We start from the raw sequence: 19,345 nt of genomic DNA, 5'->3' as shown, positions 1-19,345 counted from the left end.
CTATTGCATAAGATAATTGCCGTCCTTCAAGGCTGTCTCTCTCCTCTTTGTCTGTGACTCTCATGTCGCGGTTGCCTGAGGGAGACTGGTCGCCGATGCCCCATTGGGCTTTCCCTGGTCTGAAGGGAAGACCGAAATGTACCCATACAAGAAACTTAATGCGAACTGGGCCCCTAATCAGCGCTATCTATCTCGTACATTATACGAGAGGCAATTTAAGCAAATTTATTGATGAAAACACCCTACGGGATTTAACTTCATATTCCGGATGGTTTGAATACTGCCTTGCCTTTTTATTGTTACTTTCATGTATTTCTACTATCATTATGCAGTACAGTATTTGTATTATTTTTGTATCAATCAGATGAACATATGCAGTATTTTCTTGCTTATCTTATGTTCAGTCATTAAAATTCATTTTCTAGCAATCAGCTGACCCCTTTTTCTTATTACAATACGGTAAGGTGATCATTGGTTATTTTAGAATTAGGTATATCTAATATTCATTGCCATTATTTCACTCCCGTTTGCGAATGTCAACATTAAGATATGGTTAATCCTAATAAGCCATTTATTACATGTGCAAATTGCAAGTTGAGGTTAGGCTGTATATTAAATATAACTTGCAAAATATAAGAAAGAAATTTTAGACTAACTCTAAAAGGCCTAAAATAAAACTTTGTTGAGAAAATTTCGTTGTAGGTGTTCAAGTTTTACCTTTCCATCAGCACCTCATAAGTTTTCTTATCTATTTCATTTCTTTGATTTTCTTTCCCTCTTTTTCCACATTTAGTATCTCATTTTCTTTCTTTTATATTCCTTTATCTTTAATTTACATCAAAATTTCTACAATTATTTTCTTTTCTTTTTCTTCATATGGCTGCTGTAATTGCTCCACTTTTATTCTCTTTTCACCAAGCGCTTCTAAGTATAGCAGGAAATCTTTTTCTCTCATTTAATCTCAAACAGTTTTTCTCTAGTTCTGTACATTATAACTGAATCTGGCGTGATATCATGAAACACTTCTTTTACTTAGTATTTTTCATTTGCATATATTTCTAAACCACATTTTTTCTTTTATCTCTTTCCAGCATCTTTTCGTGTCCATTTCTGTAATCTTGGCTTTAATCTCTTCTCTTCCCACTTTCCTGACGAGTATATCATCCATATCCATGCATTCTTTCTCCTACTCTCATCCATTTCTATTTTCACCCCCTTTCATTTGTTCTAATAAGTTCTCCAACAGTTCATTTCTTCCTTCTTTAATCCCTCCCAGTAACCTTAATTTTCTTCCTGCTATCCTATTCTTCATTTCAGACATTCTTATTCCTCTCCGAAGATTAGTTACTGCTGCATATGGTGATGCCCCTAAAATTTAGCTACCCACTCTATTCTCTATTTGTTGTAATTTTTTTTCTCACATTCTTTGACGTTTATTACTTCCGTTCCATGAGATACTCCTGGTAAGGCCCCATTTTTGCAATATGTTACCTTAATAATATTTCATGGCAGCTTTTGGCTATATTAGAGTATATTAAGTTTATGGGTTGTTCTGTTTTCTCAATAACTTTATTTTGTTTCTTGAACATATTTGTTTTCCCCACTATCTCTATTCCTAAGTATTCTATGTTTTCTGTTGCAGCTATATTCTCTATATCTTCAGGTTTTTCTTTTAATATCATATATCAATATATGACTTATTTTATGTTTAATTTCAACTCTAATATGGTTGTTTTTAATTTCTATATTTCTGGCGATTATCTGCCCATCGTCTGCAAATCTTTACCATTTCGTTTTCAAATCCTTTTCCTTTACTTTCTAACTTGTTTGTCATCCGATACATTATCAATTCAAATAGAGTTGCAACCCTGTTCATTCCTGTTTTCTTTTTTCTCGCTTGTTACAACACAAAATCGTTTTCTAGTTCATATCCTATGTTCAGTTTCATTATGTCCCCCCTTAGATCTCTTTAGTTGCATCTATTGTATTTGGGTGTATGTGTATCATTTCGTTATTTCTTTTATTCTTCTTTCTCAACGGAGTCATGCGACTTTTTAAAACCTATAGAGATTACCATTAAGCCCTCCTTTCTTTTACAAATTTCTTAAACACAATATTGTAAAAGTACGTGATACGAATATCATATCATCTATTTAAACGATGTTATGTTTCATCTTTCACAACGACCATTGATATTTTGTAAGACATATCTGTAAGAACTATGGGTATTGGATACTGTGGTTTCATTTACCCTTTTTATCATTTCTGTTACAGATGTTTTCCCTTTTCGGGATTTTTCTTCCCTTCCATATTCATTTGTAACATTCAATTTCTTTGATTAATATTTTTATAGCTCAAGTTCTAGTCCATCTAGTCATGCTACCTTTTTAATTCTTAGATTTTATTAAGAATTTATTTACCATTGCCTTTATTTTGTTAGGATTTTCCATTTGTATTATTGTTTTAATAATTGGAGCTATTATAACCAGGTGTTCTCTTTTTTCTCAGGATGATCGTATAATTGGCCTTGATTTTAGTGCTGCCTTTGACGGTACTAATCATTAAGCCCTTGTTTTCAAACTCAAACAGTTGGGAGTGATTATTTCTTTTCTTAGAACCATTAATGAATTTTTAAGTAATAAATTGCAAAGAGTTGTTTTTGATCAACACCATGGGAAGTATTAGGAAAGTGATATATGGCGTTCCTCAGGGTATTGTTCTTGGCCCATTACTTTTCATACGATATGCATATGATATGCAGTTTGGTCGAGAAAAGAAGCTCGTTGCATATGCAGACGATGCTACTCTCTACTTCAATTCCATCTTCTGAATCTAGATCTGGGATTATTGAATCCCTTAACAGATATATAGATTAAATTAGGACTTGGTGCACATTATGGGCCATAAGTTGAACCCTAACAAAACTCAAAATATGATTGTAAGTAGGTCGATGACAGTGGCTCCTCAACATCCACATCTCAGCACTGATAATGTTTCTTTAACAATATACGAGTCCTTTAAGATTTAAGGAATGATTCTTGATTGAGAAATTTAGTTTTGAGAAACACATTCGGTATGTTTATTTTTCATTTTCACAAAAACTTGCCTTCTCGAGAAAGTCTTTCAAGATTTTCGGTGATCAATCTATTCTGAAGAAGTGTTTTAAATCTTTCATCCAACCTTATTTTGAATGTTATTCTACTGTGTGGCCTTCAGCTGCTGACTCTCGTCTTAATTTGTTGGACAAAAACTTGCAGTCGATTAAATTCCTTAATCCTAATCTCTGTTCAATAAGTTCTTTATGCTTGTTACATAAAACTTTTTTTCTATATATTCTGACAATCCTTTGCATTCAGATCTCCCCAGACTATTCCATCCTGAGCAGATTGTGGAATTATTTTTCTAATCAGGCAGTTAAATCCGTGGAATTTCAGAAGCTCAAACTTGCAACCAATGTTTTTATTTTAAACAAGCTGGCATAAGTCTCTCATCATAGTTTGTGTATGACAGCTCTATTTTAAAATGTTTACTGATCTTAAGATATTTTACATTAATTATACATTACTTCTTATATAGTTTATTTATTTCCTTACTTCCTCTTCTCACTGAGTTATTTTTACATGCTGGAGCTCTTGGACTTATAGCATCCTGCTTTTCCAACTAGAGTTGCAGCTTAGCTAATAATAACAATAATAATAATAATAATAATAATAATAATAATAATAATAATAATAATAATAATAATAATAATAATAATAATAATAATCAGGCTGACAAACTGTAAGTCTTTTTTTTTTATACTTTTTTTTTTGTATGAAAAGTCTATTTCAATGTTATTTCTGTTATTAGAATATTTCATTTTGATTAATAATCCTTCCTTCTCTTGCAGTTCATTTATTTCCTTATTTCCCATCCTCACAGGGCTATTTTACTCTGTTGAAGCCCTGGGCCTTATAACATCTTAGTTTTCCAACTGGGGTTGTAGCTTATATCATCATCATCATCATCATCATCATCATCATCATCATCATCATAATAATAATAATAATAATAATAATAATAATAATAATAATAATAATAATAATAATAATAATAATAATAATAATAATAGGGAACTTTTGGCTTAATATGTTTTCTCAATTTTCTACCTCATTTAATACCCCTGTACACATCAATCTTTCTAGGCTTTCCTCATTATTCCATGCCGCTTTCATTCTATTTTCATGCATCTTGTACATACTTGAACCACTGAATATAACTATATGTTCAATTGTTGACAGTTCCCCGCCTTCTTACCTCCTATTTTTCCATTTTTTATCATATTTCCTTTTTAGCCCCAGGTTGTCAATATTTCTGAATATTTTGTTCCTATCCTTCTTTGTTTTATAACTTTTTCTTTTCATTTTTCCCCATAGGAAATTTTATCACAAGATGTGCTTTCTCTTTTTGCTGTGGCGCATTTGTAACACCCATTCCTTTCCTCTCTCCTGTCAGATACAGTTTTTGTCTGCCCCTTTTCCTTATTTTTACTTCTCGTATTTTATCGCTCAGCCAATCTGACTCTATCTTTGTTCTATCTTCCCTCGTTGCCTTCAAGTAGGCCTATTTCAATCGCAAGTCTCCCGTTCGGTTCTAGTACTGCTGGCGCAATAATTTTTTTCATCGTTGTCGTGTGCATGCTATATACGATATTTCTATCTCCCTCAGATATTTTATATGATTTTTTTTATGTATAATATGTTCCCAATACCATTTTTTGTAAGTTTATGTTCTAGTTTTAAGTTTACCTTTATTGGAACCATATTGTGGTCTGATATGTCTTTTTCTCTTCGTATACCTCTATTTATATGACGTGTTTATTCTTTCATTATATTATAAGTATTATGCCATTGACACTCATTTTTTTTCATCTCTCTAGGCATATATTCCATCACATTTTTCATAGGTTCAGGTTCAGGTTTTGGGGTGAGGCATAGCCTTTACAACGGCGCCTCTAACGCTTATCTTCTTGTACTGTTTTGTCTTTTCTTCCACATTATGTTTAATACTTCTTTTTTCTTTTCTATATTTGTTTCACTAAATAAAAATAATCCTACTATTTTCTTTGGGTCTTCCTCGTATGGTTGTTGTAGCTCAATTACTTTATTCCTTTCTTTTCTATATTCCTGGCAAAATAACAAAAAATGTATCAAATCTTCCTCCTCATTTTCACAAAAATTACAGTTTACATTCCCTCCATTGTGTCTATTTACAATATTATTTTCATCGCAAATTATTGTTAAAAATAACTCGAAGAAGAAGAACTGCACGAGTTTATATGAAGCGTTCTATTTCCTTGGTATGGTTTAGTAGTTGAATAGGTTATGTTTTGTAATAATAATTGTCTTTCAAAACTAAAGATATTTTTTATGACCTAAGATTTTCTTTTATATTGTTATATCGAATTTCCAAGGATGAAAATGGAATAATTAATAATAATTTCAGCTGAAAACGCACCGCCTTTTTGCCTAAGAAACTTCCGTTTTGCTGGTAGATGGCAGCACAGCTCAAGAGCGAGAGAGAAGAGCGGAACCTTTCCGGCCTTAATCCCCAACCCGGACCGTGTAAGTTGTTTTTGTCTTTGCATGTGACGATAAATAAAAAGGTGATTCAATTGCTTTTGTATCAATTTAGAAATTTCAATGATCATAAATTTTGCTGGTCATCTTTGTTGATATGTAGAGCTGTGAGTTATACAGATGTTTCACGATTTGTAATATGTCGACGGACTGGTCACTAGAATAATATACACACCGCCTTGTTGTCGTATTCAAGGTTATATTGTATTTACGTGCAAATTTTGATCGCCAAGTTATCATTGCTCAAAATGTGAATAGTTTTTAATATGTTTGTGTTGGAAGTGGTAAAAGTTATATCCATGCCGTGGAATCCATGTCAAAGAGAACATTAGTCATTGTCAGGTGAAGGCGGGATTATCGCTACCTTACCATGATCGTAGAGTCGATATTGACCAAACTTACGTTAACCTGAAAATCATAGTTTATGTTCGCCAATATCATGTGAAGTTTAAAAGTCCTATTTTTAGCTTACAACTATTTAGGCAACGTTTGCGTGTTTTATTTCAAAGCTCCTTTACCGGTACACCAGTTTCATCGTATTTCCGGAAACCCCAAACTAAACTTGGTTCTCTGCAAACTAGAAATTGCGCTAATTGTTGTTTGTGTAAATTAGATATTGTGCCCACTTTAGTTGTTGGGAACATGTGATTTTCAAGTTGTGTAGAAATACGAAACACATGAAGGATAGAGGCCTACTTGAAAAAAAAAAAAAAAAAACTATATTTCGCAAGAGAAACAAACACACCCTTCCCGTGCCTGGGATATCAGCGGCCAGTTCTTCCCACGTTAATTAAAAATGGACATCAACCATCCCCCCCCCCCTAACCTAACCTACAATCTGTGCCCTTGTCTACTTACCTGGGTTGGGGGGGTGGGTTACCCACTCTTACACTGCCGTATTCTAAGAAAGCCTTAATAACACATACAGGTACCCGCTATCATACATACACCCCGACACTTTATCCTTATCCGGGACGTCGGTGTTCTATACTACCGTAATCCCCATATCACTGAAAGTAAGAGGCTTGGTGTATTGAATGATATTGATAACCTAACGTGGGTAAATTTGAAGAATAGTGCAACAAACTGTGTGTAGAAAATAAGACAAAATGTGCTGTAAGGTTCATAATGAGGATTTATGGCGGAAATGCATAGTTAAGTTACGATGAGTCATCTACCATCACTGAAAAGCCATGGGATTTGTGCTAAGTATTGTCATCAATTATGTTTGAAACACTTTAGGATATACCATGTGCAAGTCTATTATTGTTCTATTATATTGGACGGAAAATACTATAAAACCAGTTTTTTTTCCTATAAGAAAAAAAGTCCATTTTCTTTGAAAAAGAATAAATTTGAACTGCAAATTAAAACAATCTCTGAGAAATGATAATCAATGGGGTTAGCATGCCCAGCTCAGCGTCCGCTCAAACTTGTTAGTTCCTTTGGTCGCTGAAATCTCACCATTCTTGTAGGCTAAGGATGGGAGGTTTAGGGAAGCCCCAAGGTCTATCTGCTGAATTAGCAGCAGCCATTGCCTAACCCATCTTGGTCCTAGCTTGGTTACTGTTATGTGTAAATGACCAGTCTGTAGAGCAATTTGCTGCTTGCCAGGACAGTTTCACTGTTCACTTATGAACAGCCTTTAAAGGAAGGTCAAATTCAATGAAAGCATATTTATTACAGGAGAAACTTCTGTGTTAAAAGTTGTTGTCCCCATAAATATAATTTTACCCCTAATTTTATGATATTGAAGGAAAATTTTAAACTGTTGTTTCCACTGGTCATATAAAAAGTCATTGGTGATGCATGTATGATAGTGGTTATCTGTATGTTATTATGCCTAACTTTGAATATGGCAGTGTAAGGAGTCGTAGAGGGTTGGCGGTAGGCGAGGACACGGCTCATAGGTTAGGTTAGGTTAGGGGAAGTTTAGGATAATTGATATCCATTTTTAATCAACGCGTGAGGAACCGGCTGCTGATATACAGCGGCTCCAGTCATTGTAATAAAATAAGTTACTCTAATCAAAACCTTGTTTTTGTGTGCATCAGCTTCGTGGGTTAGGAATTTAGTTTTTTTTTTTTTTTTCTAAACCTAATTAATTATTTTATTCAACTGGGTTTTGCTCGGTGTGGCTCACATTGCTTGCAATTCAATATTTCATGGCTCCTCTTTTCTGGCAAGTAGTACGTTGATGTGCTAAACATGCCTGCTGTTGGGGGCAAGTAATTTGGCGTTACTTTACTTAATAACTGGTTTTTGCTTGGTTATAGGTTGCTTCACTTGTAATTCAACATTTCACTGCTTCTCTGTTCTGGCAAGCGATACATGGATGTGCTGCGCACGCTCGCCTTATGGGCTGGTAGTTTTGTGTTATTTTAATCATGTAATTAATCCCTTCAAACTGATATTGCTCAGACTTGGCTGGCTTTGGTTGCAATTTAACATCCATTACAATCTGTTTCCAAATTACTGATTCAATACAATATGCATTAGCTAACAAATATAGCTGTATTTACATTATTCAGTCACTGAAGTTTGAATCTTCTTGTTGTATTATGAAGTTATTGATTCACTTATATTAGAATGTTGAACTGAGTCACTCTCTTAGTTGTATGTTATCTTTGTTAGTGCTGGAAAGCACGTCAGAGAACCTATTTTCCTGCTGGCTTCAAGGGCAAACGAACAATTCTCATGATAGCCCACATGTCTGGGGTATTTCTCCTATCCTTTCATGTAAAAAGGAACCTAACGGTTGCTCGATCGAGTAAAACAGTAGGGGTCTGGTGTCAGGAGGTCACCTTTACCTCATTTTACGGCCACGCCGTAGGATCTGGTGGCCTCTCAACATTCAAGCTGATCCATTTTTTTATTTAGAAACATAAGTTTCTTTTCTAAACCGTATGTCATAAGTCGGGGATGAGATTTTTGACTTCACTACTATTCCCTTTTCTGACCTTTGAGGGGGGGGGGGGGGGCAGCTATGCTGAGTACAGGGTTGACTTGTCAGGCATGTAGGTGGAGATTCACTTATAGCACTTCTCTCATGAGAGCAAAATAAATTCTTTTTAAAGGTTTCAATGGATATTTTCAACTCTGCAACTATGTCTTTATAAAGGGTGATGGGAACCAGCAATCCTATATAGAAAATGGGTTATAGCTGGATACAAAGAACTTGAAAGAAACTTTCTTATTCATGCACAAAGGACCTCCTTACGCTGTTATTAGTGGCCAGTTATTTGAATGTTTCCATTAAATTGCCTTTTTTTTTTCCTGGAATGTTTGATATTAAGAATTGTTTAGGAGTGATTGGTCCCATGTGAGATGGAGGGATTGAGTTATGGTTTCTGAAAATATAATGCATTGAAAGTTAAATTTACCTGTGTCACATGACACTTTTTTTTAAATACTTTCAGCCATTTTCTAAATGCAGATTGTTTAATTTATTATTTTGTGATTACTATATGAATGGAGGTAATTGTCAAACCCTATGTTTGTAATTGTTGCTTGCTTCATTTTTGTTCATGGTTTAGTATTGCAAATTTAAAACTGACGTGTCTTTCAGGTTTAGCAGACTCGTAAAGAAACGCCATCATGCCAGAACTCACAGAAATCGAGAAGACCTCTCCTCCTGCCGCTGAGGCTGTAGAGGAACCTGGTGCGGGGTCTGGGTCAGATTCAGATACTGAGGTTTGTGAAAATTGGTTTAATTGTACATGTTCAATATAGGGGTTTGTATTGTCTTCAAATATGTGAATCATTGTTTGTTTGCCATTATTTATTTCACAGTCGTTATGATTTGTTTTCAGCAGGAGTCCTTGCCAGAATTGGTTCAGGGAGGATCAGCATCTGCTCCCACCATCTCAGAGTCTGCTAAAGCAGCTAAACAGTCCCGCTCTGAGAAGAAGGCCCGTAAATTGATGTCAAAACTTGGGCTCAAACAGGTACCTGGTGTAAACAGAGTAACTATCCGCAAAAGTAAGAATATTCTTTTTGTCATCAACAAACCAGATGTTTTCAAGAATCCTGCATCTGACACCTATATTGTCTTTGGTGAAGCTAAGGTGAGTCTTATAGATGTTTTTAGTTTTGTAGAATAGAAAGCTTTACTGGAGGTTCGATAATTAATACTGTACTGTAGTTGATTAGTACCACTGTTTTGTAATATGCTTCATTATTGCGAAGCGTCTTAATTTATTGATATTTTCAAACTACGTAAAAACTAGTGAATAAGCCCCTTGAAATACCAAATGCTGTTCACAGTAATTTTAGTTGTAATGGGAAAGGATTTTATTCATGTTTCTCTCCAGTCAAATGCATTCATTAGTTTTTATAAATCCACCCCTTTTTGTGTGTCGGATATGAACTCTTGTAATCCACTAATTCAAGTAGCAAATTGTGTTATCAATTTCTTTCCCAGTATTGTTCCTGCAAATTCTGTCTATAAATTTTTGCTCTTGGTATGCAAACTTCATTCATTCATCTAACTCCTGTGATGTTTGTATGTCATTTGATATAGCTTCATAAATAATGGGTTTCTCTTATTAATAGATTGTATTTCTATAAGCCTCCACAATGTTCATATTGCTGCATCTGCAGAAGCTCATTTTATAGACATGTACCCTAAAATTAAAAATATTTCATGTGCCTCTAGTTTGGCAATTTGAAATTGGCAGTTAATGGCATGAAGCCTAGCGCGGACGGCTCTTTGTTATTTTAGTTTTGCAAATACATTGGTTTGATGTGCATCCCTCCTTCCAGATTGTGTTAGTTTTTTTTTTTTTTTTTTTTTTTTTTTTTTTTGCGTTGAAAGTAGTTTTGTCCTCATTTCTGTTATTAGTAAATTGTATTATTTTTATGTACTTCCATGGTGTTCATATTGCCGCCTCTGCAGAAGCTCAGTTTATAGACATGTACCCCAAAAATAAGAAACAAATTCATGTGCCTTTAGGAAAATAATTGAGACTTGAGGTTAATGGCAAGAAGCCAAGTGCCGAGGGCTCCTTATTTCAGTTTATCAAACTTATTGGTTTGACGTGAGTTCCAGATTGCGATAAGATTTATTCTGTTGAAAGATGTCTTTCTCAAGATTTGTTTGCAATTACTGTTCGAGCTTAGTACAGTACTGTCATTGTAATTACTGTTGTGAGGAGTGCAAAGGCTTTTTATTGTTCCTTTCTCGGAAGGTATGTATCAAGTTAGGTGCAAATAAAACTTGGTTTTAGTTTAGGGGGAAAGCCAGAGGAGACTAGGGTGGCCATTTATGGGTGGTATGATGATGATTATGACACTCCATTACCAATCTCTAATGCACAAGTTTGATAGTGCTGAACTTCGAAAGCTCTTGAACTTTTAGCTTCCTTTTTTTTGTATGAAGTTGAATCCTAACAAAATTCAAAGTATGATTGTAAGTAGGTCAAGGACAGTGGCTCCTCAACATCCGATAACGTTTCTTTAACTTTGTATGTGATTCTCGACAGCAAATTTACTTTGAGAAGCACATTAGGTCTGTGTCTTCTTCAATTGCGCAAAAAATTTTGCATATTGAGGAAGTCTTTTAAGAGTTTTGGTGATCAATCTATTCTGAATAAGTGTTTTAATCCTTTCATTCTACCTTGTTTTAAGTATATTTCTCCTGTCTGGTCTTCAGCTGCCTATTCTCATCTTAATTTGTTAGGCAGGAACTTACAGTCTATTCCTGATCTAGATATTAATCTCTGGCTCCATCGTTCAATTAGTTCATTACGCATGTTGCATAAGAATATTAATAATTTTGACCATTCTTTACAATCGGATCTTCCCAAACCATTCCTTTCTGTTAGTAATACTTGGCATGCAGTTAATCAGGCCTTCTTCATAATGAGGTTCAATACTACAAAGTACTCTAGGTTTATTTCGGCTGCATCCAAGTTGTGGAATGATCTTCCTAATCTGGTAATTGAATCGGTTGAACTTAGTGTTCAAACTTGCAGCAAATGTTTTATGCTAAACAGGCTGACATAAGTCTTTTTATACTTTATATATGAAGTATCTGTTTTAATGTCGTTAATGTCTTTTTTAGAATGTTTGATTTTAATTATTCATTACTCATGTCATTTAGTTATTTCCTTATTTCCTGTCCTCACTAGGCTATTTTTCCCTGTTTGAGCCCTTGACCTTGTATCCATCTTGCTTTTTCAATTAGGGCTGTAGGTTAACTAATAATAATAATCTGAATTGGATTTGAATTGTCTAGTTTAAAAGTTACTGTTTCTGTATTCCAAAATTTAAAGGAAATATTTAAATAAGTAGATTATGTACAAAAGGTAATGTTTTTGTTTCATAGTGGTAAATGTTCCAGCCTCCAGCCTGGTTTTTCGCCCTAATACCGGAAACTTACGGCTCCAATATGAGCTGCTAGTATGTTTTCTCTTTATGTGAGTTTGGGAGATATAGCGCCAACATATCCTTGCGTGTCGTAAGAGGTGATTAAAAGGGGCGGGATGAGGGGACTGGAAACCCCCCCCCCCCTCCTATAGAGACATCAAAGAGGAGGAGCTAGGGGGAGAATGACTGCACCCCACACTATAGTTTTAGTGACAAAGTTAGGAAGGGTATGTGAGAGAAGGAAATTGAGAGGTAATATGGGTAACAGTAAGGTTATGAGATGCTCGAGAAGGGAGGGTGGTGCGAGGTTGAATATCTTGTTGAATGGAGAGCTACTTGAAGTAGATCAGTTCAAGTACTTGGTGTCTGATGTTGCAGCTAATGGTGAAGTGGAAGCAGATGTACGTCAGAGAGTGAATGAAGGATGTAAAGTGTTGGGGGCCAGGGAAGGGAGTGTTAAAGAATAGAGGCTTTATGAGAAAGTGATTGTACCAACTGTGATATATGGATCGAGTTGTAGGGAATGAAAGTGACACAGAAATTGTATGTGTTCGAGATGAAGTGTGTGAGGAATATGGCTGGGTTACCTCAATTAGATAGAGAAGTACAAGAGGAAGGCCAGGGTGTGGGTTGATGGGTGGAGTGAAGAAAGCTCTGGGTGATAGGAGGATAGATTTGAGAGAGGCAAGGGAACATACTAGAAGTAAGAATGAATGGTTAGCGATTGTGGCGCAGTCCCGGTAGGCCCTGCTGCTTCCTCAGGTCGCCTTGGTGACTGCTGAGGTAGCAGTAGTAGGGGATTCAGCATATGAAACTTAATATGTGGTGGACAATGTGGGAGTGTGGGCTGAATCCCTCATCAGGCTTGGAGAACCAAAGAAGGAAAAGTCCTTTTGGGTAGTTTGTAGCGCTACGGCCAAGCGTCCTAATTTGCTTATTATCGCTCCGACTGTTTTCTTGTATAGAACAAAAAGGTTTGGAAATGGTCTACGGATCTCAAATATGTTGTGTAAGGGGGGGGGGTCCGGGGGGGGGGGCGCAGCCCCCCTGGGTAAGGACACGGCTTTTAGCATAGGTTAGGTGGGTTTTTTAAGTTAGCTTCTCCCGTCGTACTCGTAGGTAAGGAAACTGTTGTGTAAGGGGGGGGGCGCTGCCCCCCTGGGTACAGACACAGCTTTTAGCATAGGTTAGGTGGGTTTTTTAAGTTAGCTTCTCCCGCCAAAATCATTTTTAGAACGACGGCCACAGTTCAGAATATTCCCGTTTTCTACGGGATCTGGCCGTCACCCTACAAAGGCTCCGTCCTTTTTGTTCCTTTTTTTTTTTCTTGTGTCAGCTACCCCCAAAATTGGGGTAAATGGTTTGGTAAATAGATAGAGGAAGATATTGGAAGTAAATCAATTACTATACTGTACAGTATAGTAGTTGTCTAAATGTCTGGCAGAAATTTTGGTCGTAAGCCGTAATTTCAGTATTTGTTGTTATGCATAGGGTAGTGGTTATGACAAGTTTTAGATAATGTTTCTTATTTTTCAGATTGAGGATATGAATCAACAAGCACAGATGGCAGCTGCTGAGAAATTCAAGGAGCCAACAGTCAACCCAGCTGCAGACAACGCTGCTCACACTACTGTAAGTAATATCTGGAGGCATTTAACCATTCTATAGTTTTTCTTGTGTATTTGTTATATTTTTAAGGTTTTATTATAATTGATTTTTACTCTTCTAATATTGATTTTGTTTTTATTGTAGCTTAAAGTTAACATAACTCATTTTAAGGAATAAAAAGAAAATACTTTATTTTCTTACTCATTTTAAGGACTAAAAGGCTTTATTTTCTTATTAATTTTAAGGAATATAAAAGTACTCTTGGTTGTCTTAAAGAACGTAAAGTATTCAAACACTTCTTGCTCTTGCATTTATCTGGATAGTTTTTTGCCCAACTTGAAGCCTAATTTAATGTTTAAAAATCTGCTCAAGGAAATTTTTAAACATCAAAAAACTCTAGATGTGATGCGAAATGTCTGTTGTAAACTTTTCCAGTGTGGTTATTTCATAAGCACATCAAACTGGTAGGGCTGATTAGAAATAATACCAAAGTTATTGTAGCCCATCTTTTACCAACACCATTGTAGGTCAAAAATCTAAAAAAAACTACAGTATGGGGCACTTGCATAAGAACATTTTGTTAGCCAACCATTTATAGACTACCTCATGTATGTACTGTAGATGACATCCTTTAGTGATGAATCATATTATAAATGAATGAATTATTATTACAAGTCTAGTTTGCAGAAAAAGAAAAAGCAAAGTTTAGAGTAAAGTTTAAAATGAGAAAAAACAAAAACTAATAATATGAACATGATTACTGTATAGAGAGAGTGACAGTCGTGAAGGTTAGATAATGGAGAGCAGTTACACCACCAAGCATCATTTGCCTTTCTACTAAACTTACCCAACCCAAACACATTATGAGGATATAAAAGAGGATCTTTTGCTCTGTTATTAAACCTTCCAAACCCCCACTTCCTAAAATCACCCAGAAAATTGAGAGGGCATAAATTGACTGGGAAATTTGCTAGAGTGTAATCTTGTGCAAAAAAAACTCTAGTCTTAGCTTGAGTGTACTTTCAAGCATGAGAGTTATAAGGTGCGTGTGTGTACCTTTAAGCAAGAAAAAATTAATTCTAAAGTTGTTACAGAGGATATTGCACTTGGGAGAATGTTTTGATTAGTTTTTGTAATTTTCCCATGTGCAAATGCCCACTGAACAATCACAGTTGCTACCCAATTTGAATTGATGTATGTACAGTGTTGTCAGATCTGCTTGGAAAAGGGTAATGCCTTTGGTTCACCTGACTCATTTAACTGGGTATTTCTAAATTGTCTGTACAACATCTCTGCCTCTTATCTGGGCCCACTTTTAAGCCTTACACTTGGCCTCTGTTCCTGGTGCTAACCTTGCATTGGTGTCAACCTCTAAATTCAGTGTTAACCAATGCTCTTGGTACTGAATGGTTATAGGGCCTAGGTGCCATACACGAGTATAAAAGAGAATAATGCTCTATGACCTAGATAGCCTATGCCATACACAAGTATGAAAGAGGATAATGCTTCATGGACTAGATGCCATACATGAGTATGAAAGAGGTTAATCTTTAAGGAATGGACTAACTTTTATATATAGATCCATCATTTGGGAGGTAGCATTAGTAGAGTTAGGAATAACCTGCAGCAAACTGATGTCTAAACATTTGTCTATATTGTACTCTATTATTAATTTTCATAAATATTTCATTCTTTATGTAGATTCTCTTATAGTTCTTTTTTCAGGAAAAGCTTGTTTTCCATAGACTTCTGATGTATTTCTTTTAGTTTTTCCCTCATTTGTATATTTTTTTTTTTTTTACTTTCCAGGTACCGGCTGCAATTCAGGAAGACGAAGAAGAGGATGAGGAGGAGGTAGACGAGACTGGGTTGGAAGAAAAGGATATTGAACTTGTTGTTTCCCAAGCCAATGTATCGCGTGCCAAGGCGGTTAGAGCATTGAAAAAGAATAATAATGATATAGTTAATGCCATTATGGATCTAACGATGTGATCGGATCGTATATCATTCTAATTTTTTTTTCTAATTTGATTGCGATGAAAAGACTGATGTTTTTGTGTGAGAGACATGCATTTGTTTTTGCCAAGTGTCGGTGAGATCTGCATTTTTTATTTCTAGAATTGGTTTGTAATTATTCTGTGCTTTTGAAATTTGTCAATCATTTTATGTCCTGATTTGATTTTTTGTTCCTTTAGTTCTAAATCTGTTATACACGCTAAATTACTGTAATCCACAATATTGTTTTAAAAATGCGAAGCTTTTACCCATTTACGTCTGCCTCCTCTTTGTTTTGATTTCAACAAAATGAAACATTTACTGTACTCTTTACGTCTTAAACTCTTAAATAAACATCTAGGACCTAATAATGTTTCTCATTAACACTTAGTGCTTTGTGGAATATGAAAATAAAGTAAATTGCCCTGTTTTACCTTTTAATTTAAAGCAAACCATTGCTTTATGCAAACATTTACTGTAAAGGAGAAACAATGTGGAACAAGTATGGATAAGAGAAGAAATGGAGGGAAATTAGGGAAGGAATTTATTAAATGGTACTTGAACTTTACTAACTTTCAAGGCTTAAATGGGGCAGCCGGGTCTCGAGAGACATTTTATAGGCGTGTCATCTTGCAGATGTGGAGGTTTTAGGCAATCAATGGAGACCCAATTTTCTCTGCTTCGAATGTTAAGCAAGGAAGCCCTTGCTCTGCGACAGATCACGAGGAAGCCGCCAGTGTTACGGAGGGTTAGCGGTGGCTTGCCAGTGCTGTTGCGCAGGAAACCATGCATCACAAAATGCAGATCTGTCGGTATGTATGGCTAGCTTGGGGCTAGTAAGTCTGGCAGCATGGAGTAAATCTTCCCACAACCTGATAAAGCGGAGGAGGTTGCAGATAGTAAAAATTTGATGGACGACCACCTGGTTGCCATACACCATTTTAGCTGCCGAGACATTCAAGGCATTTTTAGGAGTGGTCCTTAGTCCCAGGAGGACCTAGGGAAACTGGGTAAACTAGTTGTAGTCCTTTTAGCAGGACATCAAAACTGCTTTGACATTGCGATGAAAATGTTCAACCATTCCGTTGACAGCAGGGCTGTAAGCGGTTGTCTGATGTAGGGCGATTCTCAGGAGACGATGTCCATAATTGAGGTGAAAGTGATACCCCTGTCAGAAATATGATGCTAAGGGATAGCAAATATCACTATCTATCCTGAGAGTAAGGCAGATTTACATAAGGTGGACGTTACAGTCTCCATGGCAATGGCTTCAGGCCAATAAGTAGGGCGGTTGATGACGGTCAACGATGTCCTTGTGATGTGGGCAGGAGACCTACTGTTTTGGAGTGAATGTGGGCAAAATATCGCCGAGGTTAAAGAAAGTTGCCCACTCCTGATTCCGTGTCAATGTACTTTTAAAGTACAAGTGTGGACCCAATCCTTAGCCTCATTAGTAATGTTTGGCGTGTTCTTTTCATGTAGATTGGCCAGAGCACCAGCCACCCATTGAGATAGATACATATACCAAGGCACTTCCCAATTTTGGGGGTCAGCTGACATCAAACAAATTAAAAAAAGGGTACCTTTCCTCTCTCCTTCAAGCCTGACAAGGGACTCAACCAAGTTCGGCTGGTAGTGCTAGAATGCCACAGCCCACCCTCCCCCGTTATCCACCACAGATGAAGCTTCATAACGCTGAATCCCCTACTGCTGCTACCTCCTCGGTCATCCAAGGCACCGGAGGAAGCAGCAGGGCCTACTGGAACTGCGTTGCAATCGCTCGCCATTCATTCCTATTTCTAGCAAACACTCTTGCCTCTCTCACATCTATCTTCCTATCACCCAGAGCTTTTTTTTACTCCATCCATCCATCCAAACCTAGGGCTTCCTCTTGTACTTTTCCCATCAACTCTTGCATTCATCACATTCTTTAGCAGACAGCCATTTTCCATTCTCTCAACATGGCCAAACCACCTCAACACATTCATATCCACTCTAGCTGCTAACTCGTTTCTTACACCCGTTCTCACCCTCACTACTTCGTTCCTAACCCTATCTACTCGAGATATACCAGCCACTTCATATCTCAAACATATTCAATTTCTGTTTCTCCGTCGCTTTCATTCCCGACAACTCCGATCCATACATCACAGTTGGTAAAATCACTTTCTCATACAGAACTTTCTTTACATTTATGCCCAACCCTCTATTCTTTTCCACTCCCTTCACTGACCCCAACACTGCATCTTTCATTCAATCTGACGTACATCTGCTTCCACTCCATTATTTGCTGCAACAACAGAGCCCAAGTACTTAAACTGATCCACCTACCTTTAATGGTCTATGGGCTTCCCATACATCTGATTCCTGGCATACTTCAATTGTAATTCCAGGCCACAAGTCTGGTAAAGACCCAGAATTGCCATCTAGTTATAGGCCTATATCCTTGACCAGCTGCATATGCAAACTATTTGAGAGAATGATCAACAACAGACTTGTGTGGTATCTAGAATAAAAAAATCTTTGATCTAACAGACAGTTTGGTTTTAGTAAGAACCGAAGTACACTAGACCCTTTGCTGATGTTATCAAGGGAAATTTCAAAGGCCTTTTCTAACCAAAACCAGGTGGTGGGTGTCTCTTTTGACCTCGAAAAGGCATATGACACCACCTGGAGGGGTGGTATTTTAAAGCAATTGGCCTCGTGGGGTATAGGAGGACATATGTTCTCTTTTATTGAAGAATTTTTATCAAACCGTTCAATTAAAGTGAGAGTAGGGTCAGAACTATCTTCATTCTACATGCAAGAAGAAGGTGTCCCCCAAGGCAGCGTATTAATAGTCTCATTAGTCACATACCTCTGGCTTTGCTGTTGCTATTAATAGTCTCATTAGTCACATACCTCTGGCATACAAGGATCGCTAATTGTCGATGACTTTGCAATTTATTGTAGTGGATCATCTGCTCTACAAGCATGCCAAAATCTTCAAATTGCAGTAAATGCTGCTTCCGCATGGGCAAATTTTCGTGGATTCATGTTTTCTCCTCAGAAGACTCGTAAAAGGGAAGAGATCCCCACCCTTTTCTTAAATGATTGTTTGTTCCAACACGAATACTTACCTCGAACTACTTTCTTAGGAGTTACTAGTAACCTCCTCTCTACCGACCAGAGTTTTGTGTAGATTACCCCCCACCCCGCTTTCTAAGGAGGCCTACCCCCGGCATTAAGGAATGTGCCCCGAGGGTAGGCTTATCGTAGGTCGATGCCCGGCCGGGTCAGCTTCATCAGTAAGTTCTCTGGTCGCGATGTGTGAACACGTCGCCCTCGTTCTCTATCGATCCTTTGTGTGCGTTCTAGTGCCCCACGTGTTCCCCGCGTGGTAACTTGTGTTTTCCAGTGTACTTTTCCCGGGTGTTCCTGTGTGTTCACCTTCCACCCGTGTGCTTACCCAGTGTTTTTCATTGATTCCCTTCGTGCTTGTGTCTTGCATTGTGTGCATTATGGAGCAAATCCTCCGTTGTCCGGGGCCTAGAGCCGGTAAATCGTGTGGAGCGTTCCTCTCCAAGCCTGAAGTGGATCCTCACTCCCTTTGCTCCTCCTGTAGGGGAAGGGTTTGTTCGTCAGCAGATACGTGCCCCGAGTGTGTAGACTGGAGCAATATCCAGTGGGTACGGTACGGTACGAAAAAGAGGAAATCGGCGAAACGTTCCCCCAGGAAAGCTAGTGTTACTTCGCCGCTACCATCACCCAGTGAG

At 37.0% G+C, this 19,345-nt stretch overlaps 1 protein-coding gene across 2 annotated transcripts; it reads left to right on the top strand.

Moving 5' to 3' along the window:
- The first annotated feature begins 5,484 nt into the window (after nt 1–5,484).
- Nacalpha (nascent polypeptide associated complex protein alpha subunit) lies at nt 5,485–15,961 on the top strand. 2 transcript variants are annotated; one of them, XM_068383607.1, is made up of 5 exons: nt 5,485–5,603; nt 9,187–9,311; nt 9,434–9,685; nt 13,524–13,619; nt 15,405–15,961. In XM_068383607.1, exons 2-5 carry the CDS (start codon nt 9,216–9,218, stop codon nt 15,585–15,587), a joined length of 627 nt encoding a protein of 208 aa, XP_068239708.1. In that variant the 5' UTR covers nt 5,485–5,603; nt 9,187–9,215; the 3' UTR covers nt 15,588–15,961. The 2 variants fall into 2 exon arrangements, with proteins under 2 accessions (XP_068239708.1, XP_068239707.1); XM_068383606.1 differs by having other exon boundaries at nt 9,431–9,685.
- Nucleotides 15,962–19,345: the final 3,384 nt, after the last annotated feature.

The sequence above is a fragment of the Palaemon carinicauda genome, chromosome 11 (assembly GCF_036898095.1).
Source record: "Palaemon carinicauda isolate YSFRI2023 chromosome 11, ASM3689809v2, whole genome shotgun sequence".
In the NCBI taxonomy this organism is placed as follows: Eukaryota; Metazoa; Arthropoda; class Malacostraca; order Decapoda; family Palaemonidae; genus Palaemon; species Palaemon carinicauda.
Note: the sequence above shows the minus strand (reverse complement) of the source record. Positions and strands in the feature narration are given on the sequence as shown.